This window comes from Pseudophryne corroboree, chromosome 1 (genome assembly GCF_028390025.1).
Source record: "Pseudophryne corroboree isolate aPseCor3 chromosome 1, aPseCor3.hap2, whole genome shotgun sequence".
Classification (NCBI taxonomy): Eukaryota; Metazoa; Chordata; class Amphibia; order Anura; family Myobatrachidae; genus Pseudophryne; species Pseudophryne corroboree.
This window is the reverse complement of record NC_086444.1, coordinates 967,011,944-967,023,987: the sequence shown is the minus strand read 5'-3', so window position 1 is coordinate 967,023,987 and position 12,044 is coordinate 967,011,944. Positions and strand designations below refer to the sequence as shown.

The following is a 12,044-nucleotide window of genomic DNA, read 5'->3' as shown; positions in this document are numbered from 1 at the left end:
GGCTCTTTGAGCCAGTCCTGGTTCACAAAATATGGGGGAAAACATGACGGGTTCCCCCATATTTCATAAACCAGCACCGGGCTCTGCGCCTGGTCCTGGTTCCAAAAATACGGGGGGCAAAAAGCGTAGGGGTCCCCCGTATTTCTGAAACCAGCACCGGGCTCCACTAGCCAGATACATAACCAACTAGTCACCCCTTGCCGGGGTACCCTGGAGGAGTGGGGACCCCTTCAATCAAGGGGTCCCCCCCCCCTCCAGCCACCCAAGGGCCAGGGCTGAAGCCCGAGGCTGTCCCCCCCATCCAAGGGCTGCGGATGGGGGGCTGATAGCCTTGTTGACAAAATGTGAATATTGTTTTTAGTAGCAGTACTACAAGCAAGCCTCCCCCACAAGCTGGTACTTGGAGAACCACAAGTACCAGCATACAGAGGAAAATCGGGCCCGCTGGTACCTGTAGTACTACTACTAAAACAATACCCAAATAAAAACAGGAGACACACACCTTGAAAGTAAAAGTTTAATACATACATCCACACCTCCAAACATACATACTTACCTATGTTCACACGAGGGTCGGTCCTCTTCTCCATGTAGAATCCATGGGGTACCTGTTGGAAAATTCATACTCACATAATCCAGTGTAGATTGGTCCTCTTCTGTTTCATTTGTAATCCACGTACTTTGCAAAATAAAAAAACGAACACCCGACCACGCACTGAAAGGAGCCCCATGTTTTCACATGGGACCCCTTTCCCCGACTGCCTGGAACCCCCCCTGACTTCTGTCTAAGAGGGTTCCTTCAGCCAATCAGGGAGCGCCACGTCGTGGCACCCTCCTGATTGGCTGTGTGCTCCTGTAGTGTCTGTCAGGCAGCACACGACAGTGATACAATGTAGCGCCTATGCGCTCCATTGTAACCAATGGTGGGAACTTTGCTGTCAGCGGTGAGGTTACTTTCGGTCAACCGCTGACCTCATTCCCAAGGCTGAATAAAATAATGGAATTCTCCCATATGCGGGGGCGTTTTAATAGAGGAGGGGACCCGCGTGCAGCCTCAGTGCGGGCCACCTCCTCTCCGGCAGCAGTAGAGTCTACTGCGCATGCACATGAAAAAGGCGCAGGTGCCATGTTCCCGGGGACATCTCCAGTGCACATGCACAAATCACTGGGAAATGGCCGCTGCGGCCCTTTTCCAAGTGATTTCTGTCAGCAGCGCAGGGCCGCCGTCGCGGGACTGCAAAGGGGTAAGTATAATATATGGATGCAGTGTGTGCGGTGTGGCTCCCCCTTGACCCAGGGGCCCGTGTGCACCACACACACTGCACCCAATATAGAAACGCCTATGCCCATAGGGAATTCCTGTTCTTGAGGGGTTACACCTCAAAACTTAGTGGACATACTGAGCTGATATTTGGCATGGACGCGTAGAACCTTTGAACGGTGTTACATGCCAGATTTCAGGGCAAAAAAAATATTTAGTAAATTGGGGGAGAATTAGATACATTTGGTTGATACAGTGGGGCAGGAGGTGTTGTGGGATTGCTGGGAGCACACTGTGACAGTGACTAGCCCTGACAACGCTCTAATAAATGAGTTTAATCATCCTGGTAGAGCAATGCCAGAGGTGGCTGTTAGAGCACGTGATAATCACGTCACTAATTTATTCATGCACAGTCAACTGGGAGCGGGAGGTTCAAACGTGCTCTGTTGTAGCAATCATCGCTGCCTAGCTTAGCTGCAGGTGCCCGATTCACTACTATTGTTGGTGCCCTGAAGACCTGCACCCCTGGTACCTTGGCTAGCCACCTCCAGTGCTCCAATAACCTGTAGATGCATTTGCACAGCATCCCTGATCAGCTCCACAGTCCGTCAGCAGTCCCCCCTCCCGGCTGCTGTTACCAGATGTTACAGCCATTAGTTCATTGATCAGTTCTGTCTCCTTCTCTCTGGTGCCCGATCCCCCCCCCCCCCCCCCTCTTGCGTTGTGCCTCATTTACTCTACCCCACCACCGCTAATGACCCTGTGGGCTGCCCTTCAAGTTCACTCCAGCTGGTACTTCTGATTGTGTGTGCAGTCCTCTGTAGCCACAGTCTTGGAGAAGCGCAGGGGAAATCAAATGCACAAGAGCCTGGGGCAGTCCATCCTGGATGCTCCATCCACATCTACAACACGTCCTCTGCCTCCCTGCAAGGACACCCAGCAGCCGCTTCAGCGCCAAAGGGAGAGAGGTCCCGGCTGGACTGCCTTTGGATTGTGTTGGCCCTGCCGGTCATCTTTTGGGATGTGGGCACTCACCTGTGACTGGCGGCAGACTACAAATGGGGCAAGTGTGGAGGTAAGAGGGGAGGGGGACTGGTTACACTGGGGGTGCAAGATGTATTTTACATGACGGGGGTGCAGGGGGGAATGTACTGTACATGTTTCCTGTGCTGCCCTTGCCTCTGCTCTCCCTGTACAGCCCCCCAACACACCCCGCCCCTCGCTCTCCCTATTCTGCCCTCCCCCCATTCTGCACCCCCTCCCTGCACACATTGCGCTTGTACACTACCACTCACCCTGGACCCGATCCCCGCACACACACTGCTCTACCACACTACTCCACATCCTCTCCTCCCTACTACCGCTCAGCCTACTCCCCCATCCCCCACACACTGCTCTTCTACACTACTCCTCTCCCAGCACACTTCTTTCCTACACTACTACTCACCTTGCACCCACACTCCGCACACACTGCTCTTACACTTCTCCCCACCCTGCACCCTCTTTTTGCACATTGTTGTTCTACACCACCCTTTACCCTGCATCCTCCTCCCCACACACACTTCTTTCTTACACTACCCTTCACCCTGCCCACAAGGTTTCCTGCACTTAGAGGACTGCCTACTAATCAGTGGCTGCTACCATGGGGACATGTATCCCATTTAAAAATTTTTACCATGAGCCGTGATTGGCTTGCTTATAGTGCCATCATTGAAATTCATGAACGCCACGGTAAGCCAATCATGAATCACCATGTAATTGACCTGCCCCCTGGGGCTGGCTTAAATAAGCCTGCACAAGGCAGGTACAGGCTGTCTGACAGTGGAGAAGGAGCAGAGAAGACCTGAAGAAAGAAGATGATGAGAAAGTCCTGGTTTGGTGGCTATGCAAAAGAACTTAAAGGCCGCCCCCTCCCAAGGTGAAGACACTGGAAGCCGTGGGGGAGGGGGCGGCCATGCAAATGAGCTTAAAGACTGCGCACCTCCCCAGGGGAAAATAGAGGAAGATGACGAGCAAGCTTTGGAGAAGAGGCAGCCCCCTAAGTGAAGATGCTGCAAGTCCTGGGGAAGCAGCAGCCATGTAAAAGAGTTTACAGGCCACCACTCTCAAGGTGTAGGTGCAGTATAATACATTTTTTACAAAATTCTGTGTCTGTCTGTATTTTAATATTTTTCTTACAGGTGGGACTGCATGTGCCAGCGAGACCTTTATGTCAGGGCATATATGGGGTAATTCCAAGTTGGTCGCAGCAGGAATTTTGTTAGCAGTTGGGCAAAACCATGTGCACTGCAGGGGAGGCAGATATAACATGTGCAGAGAGAGTTAGATGTGTTATATCTGCCTCCCCTGCAGTGCACATGGTTTTGCCCAACTGCTAACAAAATTCCTGCTGCGATACTTGGAATTACCCCCATAGGGCAGGTATACTGGGGCCGGCCTGTTGGGACCTGTTTGCTGCCGGTAAAGGTGCCATGGACAATGCACCCACTGCCACCAGGGGTGTGGGCCAGAGCTTGGGGGGGTACCTTTGTGTGTGTGTGTGTGTGTGTGTGTGTGTGTGTGTGTGGGGGGATTACTAACGGTTTCACATGTCCCATTAAGGCTTTTTAGACGTGATCTGAATTTTCACAAAACTACTAAATTCAGACGAGTCAAACTCAGAAAAAGCAATGAAATTCTGATCATTGAGGCTGATGATACCTTACTGGACATGTTTCTTGTGCAACACAGATGAGGTATGCCATCACACCCTGTGGTTGGCTGTAGGTTCAGCACTCTAACAGAGTGAGATTGCTGTTTATGCAACTGAAGGTCTGAGCTGAGTAGAAGAACGAGCTGACTACTGAGGATGGGGGGGAGACGGGGGTGAAGTAAGCGTGGATAGGGCTAAAGACTATGCAGCATGGATGGGCGAGGGGGCAGTGCCCCGGATAATGTGGAGACAGAGTTGTGCAGATAATAGGAGCTGAATGTGTATTCTGGATGAGATGATTGTATGGAGTGAGATGGATGTTGGGGAACCCAATGGGATGGCTGTGGTGACTCAGTGGGAGTGACAGAGTGGGATGTTGTAGGCACTAAGTGCGATAGGTGTGCTTCATAACTGCTCTGCCCTTCAGTTGCATAGTCTGCATGTGTGTATTCCAAAGCGCACACAAATCGGTGAATTAGCAGCTCCACCACGGTGGCACTCTACAAACTTTATAGAATCAGAGCTCGTCCATAAATGAATATAATATATATTTATAAATCTATGTATATATAACCACTTTGGTATTGGTTCCCTGTGCTGTTTTAAGTTTCTGTAGTTCATGATATAAAACGATAATGCTTTCTGTGAGTGGTTTGCCTATCAAAGCTTATCACAGTGAATTTGTGTGAAATAAGCAAGTAGTTGCATTAAGTTTTTTTAAGTAGTTACATTAGCTTTTTAAATGAGAAGTATATTTTATGAATAGTAAATATATAATAGCCTACAAAAAATGAGACATTGTATAATAATATATAACTTGTGTAATTAAGTAGGCTTCCTGTTTGGCGCCATCGTTCTTTTCCCTTCGTGACTGAAATGGTATTTAGTTCCAACAGCTTTCCACACTATTTTACTGTTCAATTTCGTTTTACATATCTCTAACTACTGGGTATTTTTTTCCAGATGCAGTCTCTTTTTATTAAACATATAAATTCAAGTCTGATTTTTTTTGTATTATTTTTATTGCTGTTCAGTAAAGACCAAGTGAAAAAAGCTATTAAACCTACTTTGTCATATCATGTGTATCTTGGTTTCAAAATATAAAAAATCTGTGGTTTCGTTTAGATGTTAAGTGAATAAAAACAAGTGATGGAAGAACAAACAAGGGAAAACAAATAACATAATTCATTAGTCTCATACAAAATATCATTAGTTATCGGTACCAGGATTTTGGTTAACAGCTCATGGGTTTTTGTGTAAATATTTGTCTTGTATCCTCCACCCTACTTCCCTGCAGTAGCATAAACACAGCCAACATGGAAAAGTTTACTAGTTTTCTTAAGACAACTTTCCATACAATGAGACCCAAAAATCACCCCTATTAAGCAGACATTCAGTAAATGAGACCAGACAGTCTTGTTTATATGAGAATGGACTACAACTCCTACAATTCTCTGAAACTTGTCAATACTTAAATAATTATACCCAAAACAAAAAATTGTGGATTTCACTGAAGTAAGTTTTACAAGTCCATATCTCCAGAAGGATATAAATACATTAGAGAATGTACAAAGAAGGGCAACTAAAATGGTGCATGGCCTACATACAATGTACCCGGAAAGGCTAAAAAATCTTAACATGTATAGTTTGGAGGAGAGAAGGGAAAGGGGGGACATGATAGAAACTTTCAAATATATCAAGGGTCTTAACAAAGTTCAGGAGGGAAACATCCTTCAAAGGAAGAGAAATATTAGAACTCGAGGACATACAGTGAAACTGGAGGCGGGGGGGGGGGGGGTTCAGGGGAAATTTAAGGAAAAATTACTTCACAGAAAGGGTAGTGGATAAGTGGAATAGTCTCCCATCAGAGGTGGTAGAGGCTAAGACTGTAGAGCAATTTAAACATGCTTGGGATAGGCATATGAATATCCTTACAAAGAATTAAGGTTCGAAAAGGGTTGAGATTACCTAAAGGATAAAAAAAAAAGGAGCAGACTAGATGAGCCAAGTGGTTCTTATCTGCCGTCCAATTCTATGTTTCTATGTAAGTCCAGTAACATCGTTACGATATGTTTCCCTGCGTTCATAGATGGTCACTGTATACATAGAGAGCAGCTATGCAGTCATCTGCAGCCTTTTGCTGTACAGTGAACTAATCATGGTATATAGGCGTTAAAGGTAGGCGCACTTTACATGCCTACTATAGCTAGGGGGGTGGATCTCGGCTGTCAGCATACCGACCCCCGGGATCCCGGCAGTGGAATGCCGACGGGGAGGGGGGGGGCAAGCGCAACAAAGCCCCAACATGGTGACTGCCCTTGTGGCTAACTGTGCCAACTGGCCTAGGGAGCTGGAATTATAGTAGTGGATCCCGCATACTCCTCTCTATGGTTCCACTAGCCCAGGCTGGTCAAACCTTGTGCTGGTTAGGGTACAATTGGGGCAGGAGCTCCATACTCTTCAACCCCTACATTTTTTCAACTACCAATCTAGGCTTAAGGCCTGGAGCTAGTTACTAATTGGGTGTATCATGGGTGTATTTTTTTATTTTATGTAATTATACATTTTTTTTATGCAACAGCATACACATATCCTAGGGATCTCTGCAGTGCTTTCTACTTTGTATCAGGTTCAATATAATAAAATCCTTGTAAGGAATGTATTTATGTACTTATTTATGGTTGCTGGTTGTATACAGGCATGCTAACCACTTTTCCAATGTTTGATTGGAAGTTATTTAGTAAAATAGTGTTGTAACAAAATAACTTGTGACCATTATCTCTGTATCCATTGTGTTTTGTCCTGCTCCTTTAGGGAGTGACAATAAACATGTACTATACAAGTTACTACCAAAATAAATGACTCACAAATTGAGGCAATTGTGTACAAAGATTAATGGAACAGTTCCTAATACAGTATCTCTTACTACCCATTAAGAAAACATTAACTGATGGGATTCTTGAAGAAACTGAGATCCAAATAAAATCTATGAAAGCTAACTAGACTCTTATATGATAACTCAAGGTGACCGAATGCCCTGCTAAGACCATTTATGTTGTTATTTTTCATAATTCTGCTTGCAATAAGACTATAACATATAATACAATTATTTTCATACTCACTAATATAGTGAATAAATAATGGGCATATTCTTTTTATGTATTTTTATCTTACAGTCAGCAATCTGCAGAAGATCTTGCAAGAGTTCCTGTTAACTCCACAAGCAACATATTGAACAGACTATTGGTCAGTTATGACCCAAGGATAAGGCCAAACTTCAAAGGTGTGTTGCTTGATATATTTTATGTTATATACATTATATATATAGAATAACATATCTCAATAGACCTGTTAGTATTTTTGCTGCTGGTAAAAAAATTCTGATATTCCTGATTTTGTTTCATTTATTGTATACATCATTTTGCACTCATCAACAAACCATATGGTTTTATAATTACTAAGCTGATATGGTTATCTGTACACATTGCTAATTTAATGGACATAAATCCCAGTTTGTGTGGACTGGCTGACAATGATTTGGGATATTGACCACTATCTTAACATATGTTATCATCATTTGCCCACACTTGTTATACCTCGGTTACCAATTTGCACAATGATCCAGACATTCAAGTCTAGAAGCCACATCTTCTGGTGTATTACAGGCTTCTCAAGGAACACTAAAAAAGTAATTTTATCTTTTAGTATTACTGAAATAAAAAATGTGCATTGTAAATGGACAGAACTCATACGAAGACTACAACTATGATATTAACATCAAGAATGTATGTTTTGAACCAGGCCATTTTTATGATCTTGTAGAATAGTTTATTCTCAAATTTATACATTAGAAGCAAAAAACAATTTTTAAGGAAACTCGTGTCTAGGGAGATTTTTCATGACATTTAAAAGGTTTGTTGTTCTGATTGATACACCTGTAGAGTAGGACATTTGAAAATTTGCATTCTAACCAGTAGTTAGTACTGTATAGGCCTGATTTAGAGGGCAGATGCCCAATCTCCTTCCTCTGCTCATGCCCCTGGGACGCATTGTGCATGTGTTCCGATGGTCACTAACAACAGGTGCGATCAGAACTGCATGGAGATCCTGCATGGCGTTCCTGGGCAGTGATAGGGGTGGTGACTTTGGGGGCTGGGTGTAGTTCCACAGCCCAGTACTGTTAAACAACCCTTTGGTTGCTCAGAAGTCAAATGGTGCTGCCGATGTCTACTCAATGGGGTGCGTTTGTGCTGCAGCCGGTGGGTGTCTCAGTAGACAGCCTATCAGCTGTAGCATTTGTATAATTTTGCTGCTCAGTGTCCATTTTTAAATCAGGTCCTATGACCCAGGCCTTAATATCTTGGTGCCAAATTGCAGAGATTTAGAGTTTGTAGAATTGTGTCCTTGCTGACATCTAAATTGTCCATTGTCTGTGGTCTACATGCAAACGCAGCCAAAAACATACTGTATATGTATTTGCATACCATGCATTGCAACAGGGTTTGTTCATGTGCAAAGTTACCCTTTTTATTTGCTTTGAAATGATGCATTTACTTTCCTGGGATGTACTTTCTCATCTTACACAGCAATATGACATAGGGCTGATTCAGAGCTATATGCTAATGGTACAGTGCAGTAGCTGTGTAAGATTATGCAAAAGCCACAGGAGACTTCTTAAGTAAAAAGGTGACCACTGCCGCCTTCTCTAATCTGCTGCTACGTCTGAAGATGCAGCATCAGATCAACTGCATGAACATCAGACATCTGAGTAAGCTTCAGATTACTCAGGATGTCCTACAAAATCACGCTGCCATGGCCATTGAAACTGTGGTCAAGGATGTAGCCATTGGCTTCGCCACTCCCAGAAAACTTGGCTGACCTGCCCCACAGATTCTGCTCCCAAATGCCAGGACCATGTCAGTCATTCTGCAAATTTGGGGCACTTGGAGAGATATCACAAGACCTGATTTTGGACATGTGCAGTGCAGCTACTGTGCATGTTCAGAACATTAAAATTGTGAAATTTACATAAATATTGGATTTATGGAAATCACTAAATCGCGTCCATAGTCACCGGAGTGTGTCCTTTTCAACATTCCAGTTGATTTTGCTCCCTGGTGGTCAGATTAGAACATATGTGCAAAATGAAATGTGCTCTGGCGGTAATTTAGACCTGATCGCAGCATCAAATTTGTTAGCAGTTGGGCAAAACCATGTGCACTGCAGGGGAGGCAGATATAACGTGCAGAGAGAGTTAGATTTGGGTGGGGTGTGTTCAAACTGAAATCTCAATTGCAATGTAAAAATAAAGCCGCCAGTATTTACCCTGCACAGAAACAAAATAACCCACCCAAATCTAACTCTCTGCAAATGTTATATCTGCTGCACCTGCAGTGCACATGGGGGGTCAGTCCGAGTTGATCGTAGCTGTGCTAAATTTAGCACAGCTAAGATCAGGAACTCAGACATGCATGGGGACGCCCAGCACAGGGCTAGTCCACCCCACATGTCAGTACCGCCCCCCCCACCCTCCCCCGCAGAAGTGCAAATGCATCGCACAGCAGCAATGCTTTTGCATTTCAGGAGTACATCCCGCCCAGTGCAGCTCCTGCAGCTGGCCGGAAGAACCTCTTTGCTGCCCGGGTCGCCTGCATTGGCCGGACCGCGCCCCCCTAAACGGCGGCTTAACACCACCATCCAGCCCCCTCCCGCCCATCGACCACCTCTGCCTGTCAATCAGGCAGAGGCGGTCGCTAGCCAACGATGGCCTTCGGCCAACTGACATGCGCTGGCGCACTGCAGCAGCGGCGCATATGCAGTACTGACCCGATTGCACCGCTGCGATAAACTGCAGTGTGCGATCGGGTCAGAATGACCCCCATGGTTTTGTCACACTACTAACAAATTTGCTGCTACGATCAGGTGAATTACCCCCTCTGTCAACTCTATTTTGTGTTTAGTAAAATCACACTTAGTTGCAGTATAACACTTTGTAATTGTATTTCACTGACGTCCTAGTGGATGCTGGGAACTCCGAAAGGACCATGGGGAATAGCGGGCTCCGAAGGAGGCTGGGCACTCTAGAAAGATTCATGACTACCTGGTGTGCACTTGCTCCTCCCACTATGACCCTCCTCCAAGCCTCAGTTAGATTTCGTGCCCGGCCGAGGTTGGATGCACACTAGGGGCTCTCCTGAGCTCTTAGAAAGAAAGATAGACTTAGGTTTTTTATTTTCAGTGAGACCTGCTGGCAACAGGCTCACTGCAGCGAGGGACTAAGGGGAGAAGAAGCGAAGTCGCCTGCTTGCAGCCGGATTGGGCTTCTTAGGCTACTGGACACCATTAGCTCCAGAGGGATCGACCGCAGGCCCAGCCTTGATGTTCGGTCCCGGAGCCGCGCCGCCGTCCCCCTTACAGAGCCAGAAGCAAGAAGAGGTCCGGAAAATCGGCGGCATGAAGAATCTGTCTTCACCAAGGTAGCGCACAGCACTGCAGCTGTGCGCCATTGCTCCTCACACACACTTCACACTCCGGTCACTGAGGGTGCAGGGCGCCGGGGGGGGGGCGCCCTGAGGCAGCAATAAAAACACCTTGGCTGGCAAAAATACCACAATATATAGCCCCAGAGGCTATATATGTGGTAAATACCCCTGCCAGATTCCATAAAAAAGCGTGAGAATAGGCTGCGGAAAAGGTGCGGAGCTATCTCCCTCAGCACACTGGCGCCATTTTCCCTCACAGCTCCGCTGGAAGGAAGCTCCCTGGCTCTCCCCTGCAGTCTACACTACAGACAAAGGGTTAAAAAAGAGAGAGGGGGCACTAAATTTAGGCGCAGTATATATATTATATAAAAACAGCAGCTATAGGGGACATAACTCAGTTAGTCCCTGCATTATATAGCGCTCTGGTGTGTGCTGGCATACTCTCACTCTGTCCCCCCAAAGGGCTTTTGTGGGTCCTGTCCTCGTTTAGAGCATTCCCTGTGTGTCTGTGGTGTGTCGGTACGGCTGTGTCGACATGTTGAATAAGGAGGCTTATATGGTGACGGAGCAGAGGCCGATATATGTGATGTCGCCCCCTGGGGGGCCGACACCAGAGTGGATGGATAGGTGAAAGGTATTAACCGACAGTATCAACTCCTTACATAAAAGGCTGGATGACGTAACAGCTGTGGGACAGCCGGCTTCTCAGCCCGCGCCTGCCCAGGCGTCTCAAAGGCCATCAGGGGCTCAAAAACGCCCGCTCTCTCAGATGGCAGACACAGATGTCGACACGGAGTCTGACTCCAGTGTCGACAAGGTTGAGACATATACACAATCCACTAGGAGCATCCTTGACTTGATCCCGGCAATAAAAAATGTGTTATACATTTCTGACATTAACCCAAGCACCTCTAAAAATGGGTTTTAGGTTTGGGGAGAAAAAACAGGCAGTGTTTTGTTCCCCCATCAGATGAATAAATGAAGTGTGTGAAAAGCGTGGGTTTCCCCCGTTAAGAAACTGGTAATTACTAAAAAGTTACTGATGGCGTACCCTTTCCCGCCAGGAGGATAAGTTACGCTGGGAGATATCCCCTAGGGTGGATAAGGCGCTCACACGGTTGTCAAAAAAGGTGGCACTGCCGTTTTAGGAACGGCCACTTTGAAGGTACCTGTTGATAAAAAGCAGGAGGCTATCCTGAAGTCTGTATTTACACACTCAGGTACTAGACTGAGACCTGCAGATCGTGCTGCTGCAGCGTGGTCGGTGACCCTGTCGAGCTTACTAGTTTGCTAATATGAGAACATATTAAAGACGTCGTCTTATATATGAGGAGATGCACAGAGGGATATTTTGCCGGCTTGCATCCAAAATGAATGTAATGTCCATTCTGTCAGGAGGGTATTAGAGACCTGTCACTGGACAGGTGATGCTGACTTAAAAGGCGCATAGAGATTCTGCCTTATAAGGGTGAGGAATTATTTGGGGATGGTCTCTGGGACCTCGTATCCACAGCAACTGCTGGGAAGAAATATTTTTACCTCAGGTTTCCTCACAGACTAAGAAAGCACTGTATTATCAGGTACAGTCCTTTCGGCTTCAGAAAAGCAA

General features: G+C 46.1%; 1 protein-coding gene across 2 annotated transcripts in view; it reads left to right on the top strand.

The window, feature by feature from the left end:
* The window catches only part of GLRB (glycine receptor beta), a 268,807-nt gene that overhangs the window by 84,173 nt on the left and 172,590 nt on the right, over positions 1-12,044 (top strand). For both annotated transcript variants that reach the window (XR_010177463.1, XM_063920484.1), the window contains exon 3: positions 7,130-7,236. Coding sequence is in view for 1 of the 2 variants with exons in the window: in XM_063920484.1 (XP_063776554.1) it covers positions 7,130-7,236 (107 nt within the window). In the remaining variant the exon portion in view is untranslated. The remainder of the gene's footprint in view (positions 1-7,129; positions 7,237-12,044) is intronic.